This window comes from Gambusia affinis, linkage group LG11 (assembly GCF_019740435.1).
Source record: "Gambusia affinis linkage group LG11, SWU_Gaff_1.0, whole genome shotgun sequence".
Classification (NCBI taxonomy): Eukaryota; Metazoa; Chordata; class Actinopteri; order Cyprinodontiformes; family Poeciliidae; genus Gambusia; species Gambusia affinis.
This window is the reverse complement of record NC_057878.1, coordinates 4524766-4543419: the sequence shown is the minus strand read 5'-3', so window position 1 is coordinate 4543419 and position 18654 is coordinate 4524766. Positions and strand designations below refer to the sequence as shown.

At 36.5% G+C, this 18654-nt stretch overlaps 1 protein-coding gene across 2 annotated transcripts; it reads right to left on the bottom strand.

Annotated features, from left to right (window-relative positions):
* Window positions 1–14691, bottom strand: LOC122839826 (nucleosome assembly protein 1-like 3). Of its 2 annotated transcripts, none has more exons than XM_044131804.1 (2): window positions 14259–14691; window positions 1–1987 (listed from the first exon to the last, which is right to left on the bottom strand). In XM_044131804.1, the coding sequence occupies exon 2, from the start codon at window positions 1408–1410 to the stop codon at window positions 154–156; it is 1257 nt and encodes a 418-aa protein (XP_043987739.1). In that variant the 5' UTR covers window positions 1411–1987; window positions 14259–14691; the 3' UTR covers window positions 1–153. The 2 variants fall into 2 exon arrangements, with proteins under 2 accessions (XP_043987739.1, XP_043987738.1); XM_044131803.1 differs by lacking the exon at window positions 14259–14691 and adding an exon at window positions 4379–4654 and having other exon boundaries at window positions 1–1418.
* Window positions 14692–18654: the final 3963 nt, after the last annotated feature.

Genomic DNA, 18654 nt, shown 5'->3' with positions numbered 1-18654 from the left:
CACAAAAAAGAAGAAAAGCCCCAGTGCAAGACGCTACCTAAGGCTTCCTCAGGCTAACTAGAAACCCATTGACTTTAATAAAAAAACATGAGAGGAATGATGACGTCCTAAAGTGACTTCCCAAACAGGTCTTCAGTTTTTACAGATCCCAATCTAATCAGAGTCACCTGACAAGTCGTAGTGAGGTCTAAACCACACGTGTCTGGAACTCTCTCTTGCTGTAATTCCACTAGAGGTTGAAGGTATTGCTTCCTCTTCTGCTTCCTCCTCAGTATCCATCCCGAAACGGAAGTCAGGGGACAAACAATTTGAATCTGGAAAGTGTGTTGATGATGGACTGACAAGGGGAGACAGAATGGGATCCTCACAAGGCATCCATGGTAAGAGACCGAAAACACTGGGTGACAAAATGGGATCTTCACAGTGAGTCAATGTTGAGGGACTGAGGACGGGGGATGAGAAAACAGGACTTTTACAGGAGGGACTGAGGATAGGGGATGACAGTCCAAGATCCTCACACGACATCAAAGGTGAGAGACAGAGGACAGGTGGTAACACAACGGGATCTTCATATTCCATCTCTTGGGAGGGGAAGGACTGGACAATAGACTTGATGGCAAGCTCCAATTCAGTAACAGTCTGCCTAGACCTCTTGGCTGGGGGCTGCTCTTCATCATCACTGTTCTTTCTCCTCTTCCCGTTTATACCAGTCACAGATGTCACATGAGCCGTGTCCTCTTTCAAACCTACCTGAGGATGTTGCAAGGTACCAATAGGACTGGACTTCTCTGGACGCAAAATGGGCTCTTCCTGTTTGTCAAGTCCAGATGGAAATTCAAGACAAGTAGAAGGAGCCATGTCTTCTTGGGGCTTCTGAGCCACCCCAATGTCTTGTATATATTTGAAATTATGGGGAAGAATCTCAGGCAGCTGCAACGCAACATTGGCAAGAACCACTGGGCTACTGTCACCGGAGCCCAGCTGATCAACTGTCGATTTCAGACGTTCCAATGCCTGTTCAAGCACGCCGATGCCCCACAGGAATTTAATGTTTGGTTGAAGGACCTGGACAACCCGAAATCGGGATCTAAAGTCCTGGTCTCCATTACCTACCTCATCTTCACTGGAGCTGGTAGAAGAGCTACCAGTGGAGCTAGAAGAAGAGCTACCAGTGGAGCTAGAAGAAGAGCTACCACTGGAGCTAGAAGAAGAGCTACCAGTGGAGCTAGAAGAAGAGCTACCACTGGAGCTGGTAGAAGAGTCCTCAGACTGTGGAGGTGAACTATACCTCAACTCCTCTCCATGGTCTTCAGAAACCATGTTTGCTCCATTTAAACACAACTTACCGTCTTCCTTACCATTATCTGGAAGTCCCTCCAACATCGGGGATCCATCCGCTGGAAGCTCCATGGTATGGGCTGTGAAGAAAAAAACAAAGCAAAAAGCTATAATAATGTATCTTGTAAAAATCACAAAAGTCCAAAGCAATGTTTAGAGGGAACACTGAAATACCAACAATACAATAACCCAGGTTTGTGAATGTGGTAATTTGGTAATTCATTCCTAGCCATAAACTCTTAAACATTTGGAAACATAAATTAAAGAGCTATACACTGTGTTTATGACTTTTTAAAGGCTAATGAAACACTTGTAGTCTTAGATTGTGCCATTAGTGTGAATAAAATAAAACCCTGCAACAAGTTACTCAGTTTCTATAACAACCCATCCTCACAAATCTGTGATGCTACAGATACATTTTATCATTCTTAATAATAGCCAGGATACGATACGTGATCCATTCATTACTATTATACTTAAATCACTGCTTACACAACTTTAAAAGCATCAAAGTTATTTTAAAAAATTTTTTCCAATAGCATTTATAAATGACCAAAATCTTAATTGTAGCTAATCAAACTAAAGTCTTTGAGCTCCACAATTTCTCACAATCACAGCCACAGCTACTCTGACACCCCATCAGTAATACCTTCATACTCCCACATTTAGCCTACAGCAGAAATGTACATCTAGAAAATTAAAACTTTATACATGTACATCTTTTAAAGTAGGGATCTACATAATCAGGCCGACATTAGTGGCCTTTCCTCCGTTTCCAGGGGCTCCTACAAAAAATGAAACTGTTTATTTGGTTTAGAAACCCATATCCAGTGTTAAAATGGCCATTATATTTTGCCTGGAGATAAGCCAAAAAACATTATTAAAATAATACAGTAATCTGATAAGATAAAAAGTTTTCCAATCACCACACCACTATTAATATTGTTGACTATTTCTGAAAATGTGATCAGCGTGAAAATTTATTACAGCTCCAAACATGCAAAGGACCAACACAGCATTTGTAAAAAACTAATTATTCAAAACTCCTCTTTCTAAGAAAATAAAACTAAACAATAATAAGTTTAAATATAAACTAAACTACTTAGAAATAATACTGGAGAAATATATATCTAAAAACTTTTTTAATATTCAAGTATTCAGGATTTATTTGATCGTATCCAAGGAGACCAAATGTGTTATTGAGGCATTTTTTGAAACCTGGACCAGACACTGATTACTTATTCCAAAGATCTGAATAAAACAAAACAGATCTTCTAAAACCACAAATAACTTTTAAAACACATAAACAATGTCAAACCCTGCAATCCCCCCAAGATTTTAACTAACAAATGAATGATTGTTTTTCTAATGAATTTTAACATTCAATAACTTCTGAAAATAATACGTCACTAAAATGCAATGGAACAAAAGACTGTGTATCTGGTCTTGAGTAATTACAATAAACTAAATAATTTAGTTACTTTGTGAAATCGACAGGCACACATTGATTGTTCTTTAATGACTTTTTATAAGAATAAAGTTGTGTGTTGTGATTTAATCAATGTATCCATGGAGACTACATATACCACATTGTTCAAAATGCTGGTTCCAAAACTTCTTTCAAACCAAAACAACTACAAACAGCATTACTGACATTTTCCAAAATGTCAAATAACTACAATATGAATCACAATACTAATTCAATTAACTCACAAATATGTTGCAGCCCTAAAATGCAAATTAAACCGTCCTAAATAAAGAGTAGGAATTAATCAAAGCTGATTTTAACCAACTCAAATAATGTTTTTTTAATTTTTTTAATTAATTCACCCATGTAGGAAAACTAAACACACATATTAAAGTCTGTCATTAAATAGGAGGAGGCACATGTCTGCAAAGTGTTTCTTCATTTTTTATTGAAGTCATTTTAAATAATGTCACCAATGTAGCCATGGAAACTAAATATGTTTGTCTAGGCATTTATCAAAAAGAGAAAAATTGGACAAAGAACCATCAAGTTTACCAAGAATTAGACTCCAAAGTCATCAAAGCTGATTTTCACAAATAAATCATTATTTTGTTTGTGAAAATTAGCTTTGATTTGATTGATGTTAGTGTCCTAACAAACCTAGTCTGATGTCATTACCATGGAAACCAAGTATATTTTTCAAGGCATTTTTCAAAAAAAAAAAATAAAATAAAAATTGTAAAGGCTGAGAATTGGACAGAAATTTGACTGTTTTTTCAAACCAGCATAACAATTTTTCTTAAACACTAATGCTATAATATCCGAAGTATTTATCCATAAATGTCAATAAGCGAAAAAACAATTTAAATTAACTCACAAATTAGTTTCACCCCACAAATGCAAAAGAGACCTATAAAAGCTATTTATTTCAAAGAAATCATCAAAATTTCAAAGAATTGGACACCAAAGTCATCAGACCTGATACTCTTAGATTAAATATCACCATTTTTGTTTTTTTACAATCAATTCAACCATGTTTCCTGGCTATGGTAACGAAAAACGTAAAGAAAAACACATCAACATGTCCCTATCTTGAAAAAAATAATGAAACGGAACAATTAAAATATAGGCTGTTATAAGGACAAATACAATTTTTGAAAATGTTTTTAAAAATAATATTAAATATTTAAGGCATTTAATGTAGCGTATCCACGGAAACGGAGTGTTTATCACGGCATTTTTCAAAAAATAACGGTCAAAAAACAAGCTAATTTTTCAGGAATTTGACGTTAATTTAACTAATTTAACTATAATTCAGTAAAATACATATATTTTCTAAATCACTACCCACAGTTTAACATTCCTGACATTTCCAGCGAAATTCAGTTCAGAAAAAGGCTCATTAGTAAAGAACGATCTATGCTAGCAAAGAATGCTACTCGTCTTTTTTTATACAGCAGTCAGTATTTCTTCAAAACACACACACAAACACAAAATAAACTAAACAAGTCACTAATATCTTTGTAATAACTTGCTTTCGTTTATTAAAAATAGTAGAAGAATGATGTTAACCTTCCAGCTGTTCACCCTGCTGGTCCTTCTCCTGGCCAGGAACCGTCTTTCGCAGCTTTGGTAACCACGGGCTTCTTCAGCAAGTGCGTATTTCAGCAAGTGCTTCTTCAATAAGTTTTGCACAGCAGACTTCTCGACAAGCTCAAACCTTCCGAGGCTTTAAAGGCTCCTTCAGGCGTCTCTCTCAAAAGTCCCGTCGCAAAGGGGAACGAATTCAGAGGGTCAGCGTCATTTATAGGGTTGAGAACGCTAACGTCGTTTCCATGACTTTCATTGACGAACGCACGCACTGGTGCGTGAGAGAAATTGGAACACAAATAATGCAGATTTTGTTTACTTTTGAAATGTTTTAGTGGTATACTTGGGGCATTTTTTAAAACATGGGATTGTACAGTTATACGGAATTTTTTTACTTTGTCTTTTCGTGTCAACATATGTTAAAAAAAAAACACACCAACAATTTTACCAGTTTATAAAATGTATGATTACCTTACAAAATAGAATTACAGGAAATTTTAGAGACATGGCCTATAAATGGAAGTATATATATTTATACTGATATAATGTATAATTAACTTATACATTATATGTGTTATTAACAACTTATATAGTGTTTAATAACATTATATAAGCTGTTAATAACTTATTTTAACCGAGATTCTTAGCTTTGAAAAATAATTACGCTTTAAGTTAAAAAGGAAAAGGAAAGTATTCAAACCTCGAATCACACGTCACAGATTGACGTCAATGACCGCCTGAAACAGAGTCTTTGAATGTAGGCCTTCTGCGATCATTTGGTCGCTAATCATTTTCTTTGTCTTGCAGGTAAATGCTTGTTAACAGAAAGGCCATTAATGAAAGGTTATCCTTTCTAAAATGGACGAGCATCGGTATGCAGGACACAAAAAAGAGAATTTTTAGTCCGGGTCTTTATGTAAAGGCCTGTATGAAAAGCAAGATGATATGTGGCCACTGATTGGCTCAGCTGGGTATTGGCGTGAAATGACGGCGGTCTGTGTGATGTGAATAAACTTTAATAGTCACGTGACATGTGATATAGATATATGATGTTGCTATATAGAAATAGATATCTAAATCTTCATTGTAGTATTTTTTTATACAGTCTTTGAATGTATATTTGCGGTAATATAGTCAGTGCGATAATTATCTGCAATAATTTAGTCACATTGTCTATATTTGTAAAAACAAAAACACAAATATTCTACCAGTTTATAAAATGTATAATTACCTTACAGGAAATCTCAGTAACAGGCCCTATAACTGGAAGTATATTATACAAATATAAAGTATAATTAACTTATGCATTATATAAGTATTATTAACAACTTATATAGTGTATAATAACGTTATATAAGATGTTAATCACTTATTTTAACTGAAGTGCTTCGCTTTGGGAATAATTAAATGTGGCATCCGAGTGGCGTACATAATAAACAACTACAAGGATTGTGGACAGAGTTTTAAACAGACAAATAAAATTTACAAGGATTTATTTAAAAAGTGAATAATTAAAAGGAGGCGCGCAGTCCTTGAATGCAAAGTCAATAAACAAGTCTGTAACGTAGACTCTTAGCTGGCCAAAGGGGTAGGCGCAGTCCACCTCTGCTCCCAATCCTCCAGTCCCTAGTCCTCCAGTCCCTAGTCCTCCAGTCTCTAGTCCTCCAGTCTCTAGTCCTCCAGTCTCTAGTCCTCCAGTCTCTTGTCCTCCAGTCTCTTGTCCTCCAGTCTCTTGTCCTCCAGTCTCTAGTCCTCCAGTCCATCTGCGCCGTCCTCCAACGACCAGTCCAGGTCCGTCTGCTTCTCCATCCAGCCGCGTACTGTCTTCCTCTCGTCCCGCTGTCTCGGTGTCGATGACTTATCATCCTTCCCGCTCTTCACGCTGCTTAATTAGATGCAGAACACCTGTGCCACTGCAGTCGGGCGTCTCCCGATGTATGTGGCACGTGACGTCAAAACAACCAATCAGAAACCTGCAACACAACAACCCAATAACTCCACTAAATCTAACAAAACTAGATAACTTCACATTATAACAAGCAATCCAAAACAGAGATATAAGGAATATAAATATGAACCAAAAAGGAAAAACGAGGCCACATTACCACATAAACTTTAAGTTAAAAAGGAAAAGGAAAGAATACAACAAACACAAGCCCCGTATCACACGTCACAGATTAAAAAGGAAAAGGAAAGTATTCAAACCCCGAATCACACGTCACAGATTGACGTCAATGACCGCCTGAAACAGAGTCTTTGAATGTAGGCCTTCTGCGATCTTTGGTCGCTAATCATTTTCTTTGTCTTGCAGGTAAATGCTTGTTAACAGAAAGGCCATTAATGAAAGGTTATCCTTTCTAAAATGGACGAGCATCGGTATGCAGGACACAAAAAAGAGAATTTTTAGCCCGGGTCTTTATGTAAAGGCCTGTATGAAAAGCAGGATGATATGTGGCCTCTGATTGGCTCAGCTGGTTGTTGGTGTGAAATGACGGTGGTCTGTGTCATGTGACTAAACTTTAATAGTCACGTGACATGTGATATAGATGTAGGATGTTGCTATATAGAAATAGATATTTAAATCTTCATCACAGTATGTTTTATACAGTCTTTGAAGGTAGACTGTATAATATCTTCATTTTATATCTGCGATAATATAGTCACTGCGATAGTTATCTGCGATTATTTAGTGACTTTGTCTTTTCTTTGTCGTGTCAATATTTGTAAAAACAAAATGCAAAATATTCTACTAGCTTATATAATGTGTAATTTCAATATATAAAATACATACTTATGTAATATATAAGCTGTTAATGACTTAATTTAACTGAGTTGCTTCTCTATTTGAAAATAAACTTTAAAATAAAAAGGAAAAGGAAAGAATACAGCAAACGCAAACCCCGAATCACACGTCATTTGTATGTTATATAAATACAAAAACCATTAATGAAAGGCTATCCTTTCTAAAATGGACGAGCATCGCTATGCAGGACACAAAAAAGAGAATTTTTAGTCCGGGTCTGTATTTAAAGGCCTGTATGAAAACCAGGATGATATGTGACCTCTGATTGGCTCAGCTGGATATTGGCGTTAAATGACAGCGGTCTGTGTCATGTGACTAAACTTTAATAGTTACGTGACATTCGATATAAATATGTGATGTTTCTATATTGACATAAATATTTAAATCTACATCACAATATTTTTTTATACACTCTGAAAACTGTATAAGATCTATATTTTATACACTCCATCTAGGATAATATAGTCACTACGATAATTATCTGCAATAATTTAGTCACATTGTCTATATTAGTAAAAACAAAAACACAAATATTCTACCAGTTTATAAAATGTATAATTACCTTACAGGAAATCTCAGTAACAGGTCCTATAACTGGAAGTATATATATTTATACGTATATAAAGTATAATTAACTTATGCATTATATAAGTATTATTAACAACTTACATAGTGTATAATAACATTATATAAGATGTTAATCACTTATTTTAACTGAAGTGCTTCGCTTTGGAAATAATTAAATGTGGCACCCGAGTGGCATACATAATAAACAACTACAAGGATTGTGGACAGAGTTTTAAACAGACAAATAAAATTTACAAGGATTTATTTAAAAAGTGAATAATTAAAAGGAGGCGTAAGCAGTCCTTGAATGCAAAGTCAATAAACAAGTCTGTAACGTAGACTCTTAGCTGGCCAAAGGGGGAGGCGCAGTCCACCTCTGCTCCCAATCCTCCAGTCTCTTGTCCTCCAGTCCCTAGTCCTCCAGTCTCTAGTCCTCCAGTCTCTTGTCCTCCAGTCTCTAGTCCTCCAGTCTCTGGTCCTCCAGTCTCTAGTCCTCCGGTCCCTTGTCCTGCAGTCTCTGGTCCTCCAGTCTCTAGTCCTCCAGTCTCTTGTCCTCCAGTCTCTTGTCCTCCAGTCTCTAGTCCTCCGTCTCTTGTCCTCCAGTCCCTAGTCTTCCCGTCTCTAGTCCTCCAGTCTCTGGTCCTCCAGTCTATAGTCCTCCGGTCCCTTGTCCTCCAGTCTCTGGTCCTCCAGTCTCTAGTCCTCCAGTCTCTGGTCCTCCAGTCTATAGTCCTCCGGTCCCTTGTCCTCCAGTCTCTAGTCTTCCCGTCTCTTGTCCTCCAGTCCATCTGCGCCGTCCTCCAACGATCAGTCCAGGTCCGTCTGCTTCTCCATCCAGCCGCGTACTGTCTTCCTCTCGTCCCGCTGTCTCGGAGTCGATGATTTATCATCCTTCCCGCTCTTCACGCTGCTTAATTAGATGCAGAACACCTGTGCCACTGCAGTCGGGTGTCTCCCGATGTATGTGGCACGTGACCTCAAAACAACCAATCAGAAACATGCAACACAACAACCCAATAATATAACTCCACTAAATCTAACAAAACTAGATAGCTTCACATTATAACAAGCAATCCAAAACAGAGATATAAGGAACATAAATATGAACCAAAAAGGAAAGACGAGGCCACATTACCACATAAACTTTAAGTTAAAAAGGAAAAGGAAAGAATACAACAAACTCAAGCCCCGTATCACACGTCACAGATTAAAAAGGAAAAGGAAAGTATTCAAACCCCGAATCACACGTCACAGATTGACGTCAATGACCGCCTGAAACAGAGTCTTTGAATGTAGGCCTTCTGCGATCATTTGGTCGCTAATCATTTTCTTTGTCTTGCAGGTAAATGCTTGTTAACAGAAAGGCCATTAAAGAAAGGTTATCCTTTCTAAAATGGACGAGCATCGGTATGCAGGACACAAAAAAGAGAATTTTTAGCCCGGGTCTTTATGTAAAGGCCTGTATGAAAAGCAGGATGATATGTGGCCTCTGATTGGCTCAGCTGGTTGTTGGTGTTAAATGACGGTGGTCTGTGTGATGTGAATAAACTTTAATAGTCACGTGATATGTGATATAGATGTAGGATGTTGTAATAAATAGATATTTAAATCTTCATCACAGTATTTTTATACAGTCCTTGAATTTAGCCTGTATAAGATCTATATTTTATACAGTCTATCTACGATAATATAGTCACTGCGATAATGATCTGCGGTTGTTTAGTCACTTTGTCTTTTATTTGTCTGTCTATATTTGTAAAAACAAAAACCCAAATATTCTACCAGTTTATAAAATGTAGAATTACCTTACAAAATAATGTCACTAGAGGAAATCAATACTTCTCCAGTCAATGTGTCAGATTTCACAAACGTGACTCAATCAATAAATTTTTATGACAGGCTGAATGTTTCTTGGGCATTTTAATTCTTGATATTTTTTGTTCAATGGCTCTCTTGTTCTTTTTTTTTTTTTATGATTCTTAATCTTTTATTTCTGGCCACTCATTTGTTTGTCCACTATTCTTTTCTCATGTGTTTTTTGTCCTTTATCTCTTTTTCATGCAGCTCTCCATGTCCTGTTTGTTCCTCCCAGCTTAGATCAGTTTAATCTGTTCCTTTAGACTCCGTGGGAACAGAATGAATGTGAAAAGAGCTTCTGTATTTGAGGCTATTTTTAAAACATAAAAGATGATCAAACTTTAATGTTTTCTTGTTTGTACCAGGCTTCATGCCAGAGTTTAAATATCATAAAAAAGGAAATCAAATGATTGTCCTGCTGCTCTAAAACAGATATTTATCATCTCAAATGATCCAAATCTGATATCTGAATAAAACCAAAGCAGTGGTGGCAAAAAAAGCTTTTATTGAATTTGCTTACAACTTAATGTTATTTCACTCTATGATCAGATTGATTATTTTACATGCTTTCAAAATCAAGTTAAAGTTTCACACAATTATAAAACAGAATGCAATAAGGCCAAAAATACATGTTTTATTATATCATAATACATAGAAATAACCTGACACTGCAAAATAAATATTACATTCTTTAATATCTTCCTCCTGCTTCCTGTCTTGTAAATAAACATCATGATTTTCACACTGTTGTGAGACTTTTCTTTAGCATTGTGATGACTGTGAAATATAAACTTAATCTTTAAGTGTACACATTTGTTCAATTTTTACTCTTCAGAAACCAACAAAATATGTTTTTGCACTGAGCGGGAGCCACAATGATCTTTTGTAATTCATCAGATTATGCAGCATATCTTCTTCATTCCAAACATTACATACTCATTATTACATAAAAACATGCTACCATGACTTTTGTTTGGAACAATATCAGTTTCTGCACAGAGCAAATGAGCTGAACACATTCTTCAACAGGTTGAGTCCAGGAACAAGCTCATCATCATCATCCTCTCCTGTCTGCAGCCAAACAGAATCTCATCCTCCTCTGACCCACAGCTTTCCTGTCGAACCTCAGATGTTCCATCTTCCACCTCAGTCATGGACTCTTCTGCTTCCACAAGTTTGTCTTCAACCACATCAGGAGACGCTGCTGCTCCCTTTGCCTCCACCTCCAACGTTTCTGTATCTAGAAGTCAGGTGAAGAAGCAGCCGGAGAGACTGAACAGGAACGAGGCTGCAGGTCCAGATGGTTTCAGTCCCAGAGTCCCTCTGTGGGATTCTGCAGCATCTCTTCAACCTTTGCCTGACCCAAGAAGAGGTTCCGTTGTTGTGGAAGACATCCTGCCTGGTTCCGGTACCGAAGAAAAGTCATAATGACTGTAGATCTGCAGCCACTTGCTGCAGATCTTGAAGTCTGCTGCTGAGAGTGTCATCTCTTCTGCTATCATCTGTTGGTGCAGCAGCATCAGAGCCAGGAACCTCAAAAGGCTCAACAATTTGATAAAGAAGGCTGGATTGGTTCTGGTTCTGGTTCTGTTCTGGAGACGACTGTGGACCCTCTGGAGATGAAGCAAAGAAGGATTCTTCATAAGAGTCAAGAAAGCTATGGACGACTCTGACCATCCTCTTCATGAGTCTGTATGGGGAAAACAGAGTATCATCAGTCAGAGGGTTCTTCAGGTTTGCTGCAACACAGACTGCTCATGCTTGGTTTGTTATTGAAGGACCTACTTCACATGGTCCTTCTTTATTCTGTGTCCTCAGGTTCCCCCGGTTACATCAGGAAACTTCATCTCAGGATTTCCAGCAGGATTTTCTGTGTCCCTTCAGTCCTCTGTGTCTTCTCTCTCCTGATTGGTCCAGTGCTGCTGGTGATGCTGGAGAATCAACACATGATCAGACACACATTCCTTAATCTCTGTCTGAATAACAGATGATTGAAAGAGACTTTCTCATCAAGTCATCATGTCCTCACCTTTTCCACAATCTGTTACAGCCAGTAGATCAGCAGGTGGAGCAGGTCTTCTTCTTTAATTGTTGGTCAACTCCAGTCATGGTACATGAGTTGACGGAGAAATGAAATAAAGAGAAAACAGAACCGTGTTAAAAAACAGAGAATATACAGAAAAAAGAAAAAGTTTGATCTAAATTTCATCCATATTTAAAATTGTTACTTTGGTAAAAATATGTTTTCTTACTTTTTTTGTCAACAGGGTTCTCTTATCTTCCTCCGTCTGACTGGTGGTGTTGAAGGTGGAGGTTTACAGGATGAGGAGATCCAACCTGCAATGATCAGAGACATTATTGATCTGCCACCAGTATCATGTGAAGGTGGAAAGCAAAAACTTACAAGCAGTGTGAAAAACAAGGGATCCAGAAGGCAGGAACCACATGGACAACGATGAAAGGATCCAGCGATGAGCAGCTAAAACCTGAAAGATTAAAAACTGGGAGACTGGATTAGTAGAGGAACAGGACAGAATAATTTACTATATTGGAGAGCAGCGTGTTGGGAAGCACCACTATTACACCCTGAAACATGGGGGAGCTGAGAGGAAAACACAAAGATGAAGAAAATCCCCAGTGCAAGACGCTACCTAAGGCTTCCTCAGGCTAACTAGAAACCCTTTGACTTTAATAAAAAACATGAGAGGAATGATGACGTCCTAAAGTGACTTCCCAAACAGGTCTTCAGTTTTTACGGATCCCAATCTAATCAGAGTCACCTGACAAGTCGTAGTGAGGTCTAAACCACACGTGTCTGGAACTCTCTCTTGCTGTAATTCCACTAGAGGTTGAAGGTATTGCTTCCTCTTCTGCTTCCTCTTCAGTATCCATCCCGAAACGGAAGTCAGGGGACAAACAATTTGAATCTGGAAAGTGTGTTGATGATGGACTGACAAGGGGAGACAGAATGGGATCCTCACATGGCATCCATGGTAAGAGACCGAAAACACTGGGTGACAAAATGGGATCTTCACAGTGAGTCAATGTTGAGGGACTGAGGACGGGGGATGAGAAAACAGGACTTTTACAGGAGGGACTGAGGATAGGGGATGACAGTCCAGGATCCTCACATGACATCAAAGGTGAGAGACAGAGGACAGGTGGTAACACAACGGGATCTTCATATTCCATCTCTTGGGAGGGGAAGGACTGGACAATAGACTTGATGGCAAGCTCCAATTCAGTAACAGTCTGTCTAGACCTCTTGGCTGGGGCTGCTGCTTCATCATCACTGTTCTTTCTCCTCTTCCCGTTTATACCAGTCACAGATGTCACATGAGCCGTGTCCTCTTTCAAACCTACCTGAGGATGTTGCAAGGTACCAATAGGACTGGACTTCTCTGGACGCAAAATGGGCTCTTCCTGTTTGTCAAGTCCAGAGGGCAATTCAAGACAAGTAGAAGGAGCCATGTCTTCTTGGGGCTTCTGAGCCACCCCAATGTCTTGTATATATTTGAAATTATGGGGAAGAATCTCAGGCAGCTGCAACGCAACATTGGCAAGAACCACTGGGCTACTGTCACCGGAGCCCAGCTGATCAACTGTCGATTTCAGACGTTCCAATGCCTGTTCAAGCACGCCGATGCCCCACAGGAATTTAATGTTTGGTTGAAGGACCTGGACAACCCGAAATCGGGATCTAAAGTCCTGGTCTCCATTACCTACCTCATCTTCACTGGAGCTGGTAGAAGAGCTACCAGTGGAGCTAGAAGAAGAGCTACCAGTGGAGCTAGAAGAAGAGCTACCACTGGAGCTAGAAGAAGACCTACCACTGGAGCTAGAAGAAGAGCTACCAGTGGAGCTAGAAGAAGAGCTACCAGTGGAGCTAGAAGAAGAGCTACCACTGGAGCTGGTAGAAGAGTCCTCAGACTGTGGAGGTGAACTATACCTCAACTCCTCTCCATGGTCTTCAGAAACCATGTTTGCTCTGTTTAAACACAACTTACCGTCTTCCTTACCATTATCTGGAAGTCCCTCCAACATCGGGGATCCATCCGCTGGAAGCTCCATGGTATGGGCTGTGAAGAAAAAAAACAAAGCAAAAAGCTATAATAATGTATCTTGTAAAAATCACAAAAGTCCAAAGCAATGTTTAGAGGGAACACTGAAATACCAACAATACAATAACCCAGGTTTGTGAATGTGGTAATTTGGTAATTCATTCCTAGCCATAAACTCTTAAACATTTGGAAACATAAATTAAAGAGCTATACACTGTGTTTATGACTTTTTAAAGGCTAATGAAACACTTGTAGTCTTAGATAGTGCCATTAGTGTGAATCAAATAAAACCCTGCAACAAGTTACTCAGTTTCTATAACAACCCATCCTCACAAATCTTTGATGCTACAGATACATTTTATCATTCTTAATAATAGCCAGGATAAGATACGTGATGCTTTCATTACTATTATACTTAAATCACTGCTTACACAACTTTAATACTTTAAAAGCATCAAAGTTTTCTTCAAAAAAATGTTTCCAATAGCATTTATAAATGACCAAAATCTTATTTGTAGATAATCAAACTAAAGTTATCACAGCCACAGCTACTCTGACACCCCATCAGTAATACCTTCATACTCCCACATTTAGCCTACAGCAGAAATGTACATCTAGAAAATTAAAACTTTATACATGTACATCTTTTAAAGTAGGGATCTACATAATCAGGCCGACATTAGTGGCCTTTCCTCCGTTTCCAGGGGCTCCTACAAAAAATGAAACTGTTTATTTGGTTTAGAAACCCATATCCAGTGTTGAAATGGCCATTATATTTTGCCTGGAGATAAGCCAAAAAAATTATTAAAATAATATGGTAATCTGATAAGATAAAAAGTTTTCCAATCACCACATCACTATTAATATTGTTGACTATTTCTGAAAATGTGATCAGCGTGAAAATTTATTACAGCTCCAAACATGCAAAGGACCAACACAGCATTTGTAAAAAACTAATTATTCAAAACTCCTCTTTCTTAAAAAATAAAACTAAACAATAATAAGTTTAAATATAAACTAAACTACTTAGAAATAATACTGGAGAAATATACATCTAAAAACTTTTTTAATATTCAAGTATTCAGGATTTATTTGAACGTATCCAAGGAGACCAAATGTGTTATTGAGGCATTTTTTGAAACCTGAACCAGACACTGATTACTTATTCCAAAGATCTGAATAAAACAAAACAGATCTTCTAAAACCACAAATAACTTTTAAAACACATAAACAATGTCAAACCCTGCAATCCCCCCAAGATTTTAACTAACAAATGAATGATTGTTTTTCTAATGAATTTTAACATTCAATAACTTCTGAAAATAATACGTCACTAAAATACAATGGAACAAAAGACTGTGTTTCTGGTCTTGAGTAATTACAATAAACTAAATAATTTAGTTACTTTGTGAAATCGACAGGCACATATTGATTGTTCTTTAATGACTTTTTATAAGAATAAAGTTGTGTGTTGTTATTTAATCAATGTATCCATGGAGACTACATATACCACATTGTTCAAAATGCTGGTTCCAAAACGTCTTTCAAACCAAAACAACTACAAACAGCATTACTGACATTTTCCAAAATATCAAATAACTACAATATGAATCACAATACTAATTCAATTAACTCACAAATATGTTGCAGCCCTAAAATGCAAATTAAACCGTCCTAAACAAAGAGTAGGAATAAATCAAAGCTGATTTTAACCAACTCAAATAATGTTTTTTTTGTTGTTTTTTTAATTAATTCACCCATTTAGAAAAACTAAACAAACATATTAAAGTCTATCATTAAATAGGAGGAGGCACATGTCTGCAAAGTCTTCATTTCTTTATTTTTTAGTGAAGTCATTTTAAATAATGTCACCAATGTATCCATGGAAACTAAATATGTTTGTCTAGGCATTTATCAAAAAGATAAAAAATGGACAAAGAACCTTCAAGTTTACCAAGAATTAGACTCCAAAGCTGATTTTCAAAAATAAATAATTATTTTGTTTGTGAAAATTAGCTTTGATTTGATTGATGTTAGTGTCCTAGCAAACCTAGTCTGATGTCATTACCATGGAAACCAAGTATAATTTTAAGGGCATTTTTCAAAAAAAAAAAAAAAAAATGTAAAGGCTGAGAATTGGACAGAAATCTGACTGTTTTTTCAAACCAACAACAATTTTTCTTAAACACTAATGCTATAATATCTGAAGTATTTATCCATAAATGTCAATAAGCGAACACATAAGTCACAAAACAATTTAAATTAACTCACAAATTAGTTTCACCCCACAAATGTAAAAGAGACCTATAAAAGCTATTTATTTCAAAGAAATCATCAAAATTTCAAAGAATTGGACACCAAAGTCATCAAACCTGATACTCTTAGATTAAATATCACCATTTTTGTTTTTTTCCAATCAATTCAACCATGTTTCCTGGCTATGCTAACGAAAAACGTAAAGAAAAACATATCAACATGTCCCAATCTTGAAAAAAATAATGAAACTGAACAATTAAAATATAGGCTATTATAAGGACAAATACAATTTTTTTAAAATTAAAAAAAAAAAAATTAAATATTTAAGGCATTTCATTTAGCGTATCCATGGATACTGAGTGTTTATCACGGCATTTTTCAAAAAGTAACGGTCAAAAAACAAGCTAATTTTTCAGGAATTTGACGTTAATTTAACTAATTTAACTATAATTCAGTAAAATACATATATTTATTAAATCACTACCCACAGTTTAACATTCCGGACATTTCCAGCGAAATTCAGTTCAGAAAAAGGCTCATTAGTTAAGAACGATCTATGCTAGCAAAGAATGCTACTCGTCTTTTTTTCTACAGCAGTCTGTATTTCCTCAAAACACACACACAAACACAAAATAAACTAAACAAGTCACTAATATCGTTGTAATAACTTGCTTTCGTTTATTAAAAATAGTAGAAGAATGATGTTAACCTTCCAGCTGTTCACCCTGCTGGTCCTTCTCCTGGCCAGGAACCGTCTTTCGCAGCTTTGGTAACCACGGGCTTCTTCAGCAAGTGCGTATTTCAGCAAGTGCTTCTTCAATAAGTTTTGCACAGTAGACTTCTCGACAAGCTCAAACCTTCCGAGGCTTTAAAGGCTCCTTCAGGCGTCTCTCTCAAAAGTCCCGTCGCAAAGGGGAACGAATTCAGAAGGTCAGCGTCATTTATAGGGTTGAGAACGCTAACGTCGTTTCCATGACTTTCATTGACGAACGCACGCACTGGTGCGTGAGAGAAATTGGAAAACAAATAATGCAGATTTTGTTTTCTTTTGAAATGTTTTAGTGTTACTTGGAGCATTTTGTAAATCTTTTACTTTGTCTTTTCGTGTCAATATTTGTAAAAACAAAAACCCAAATATTCTACCAGTTTATAAAATGTATAATTACTTTACCAAAAAAAATGCCTTTACAGAAAATCTCAGTGACAGGACCTATAAATGAAACTACATGTATTTATACTTATCTAATGTAAAATACATTTATACAATAGATAACTATTATAAACACTTTTTATTGTGTATAATAGCATTTTTTAAGCAGGTAATAACTTAATTTAATTGAGATGCTTCGCTTTGAAAATAATTACGCTTATAGTGAAAAAGGAAAAGGAAAGAATTCAAACCCGGAATCACACGTCACAGATTGACGTCAATGACTGCCTGAAACAGAGTCTTTGAATGTAGGCCTTCTGCGATCATTTGGTCGCTAATCATTTTCTTTGTCTTGCAGGTAAATGCTTGTTAACAGAAAGGCCATTAATGAAAGGTTATCCTTTCTAAAATGGACGAGCATCGGTAAGCAGGATACAAAAAAGAGAATTTTTAGTCCGGGTCTTTATGTAAAGGCCTGTATGAAAAGCAGGATGATATGTGGCCTCTGATTGGCTCAGCTGGGTATTGGCGTTAAATGAAGGCAATTTGTGTCACGTGACTAAACTTTAATAGTCACGTGACATGTGATATAGATATATCATATTACTAAATAGATATATAAATCTACATCGTATTATTTTTTTACACAGTTTCTGAATGTAGACTGTATAAGATCTTCATTTTATACAGTTTTTCTGCGATAGTTTAGTCACTTTGTCTTTTATTTGTCGTGTCAATATTTGTAAAAACAGAAACCCAAATATTCTACCAGTTTATAAAATGTATAATTACCTTACAAAATATAATTGCAGAAAATTTTACAGACAGGGCCTATAAATGGAAGTATATACATTTATACTGATCTAATGTATAATTAACTTATATATTAAATGTGTTATTAACAACTTATATAGTGTATAATAACATTATATAAGCTGTTAATAAATTATTTTAACCGAGATTCTTAGCTTTGAAAATAATTACGCTTTACGTGAAAAAGGAAAAGGAAAGAATTCAAACCCCGAATCACACGTCACAGATTGACGTCAATGACCGCCTGAAACAGAGTCTTTGAATGTAGGCCTTCTGCGATCATTTGGTCGCTAATCATTTTCTTTGTCTTGCAGGTAAATGCTTGTTAACAGAAAGGCCATTAAAGAAAGGTTATCCTTTCTAAAATGGACGAGCATCGGTAAGCAGGACACAAAAAAGAGAATTTTTAGTCCGGGTCTTTATGTAAAGGCCTGTATAAAAAGCATGAGGATATGTGGCCACTGATTGGCTCAGCTGGTTGTTGGTGTGAAATGACGGTGGTCTGTGTCATGTGACTAAACTTTAATAGTCACGTGACATGTGATATAGATGTAGGATGTTGCTATATAGAAATAGATATTTAAATCTTCATCACAGTATGTTTTATACAGTCTTTGAAGGTAGACTGTATAATATCTTCATTTTATATCTGCGATAATATAGTCACTGCGATAATTATCTGCGATTATTTAGTGACTTTGTCTTTTCTTTGTCGTGTCAATATTTGTAAAAACAAAATGCAAAATATTCT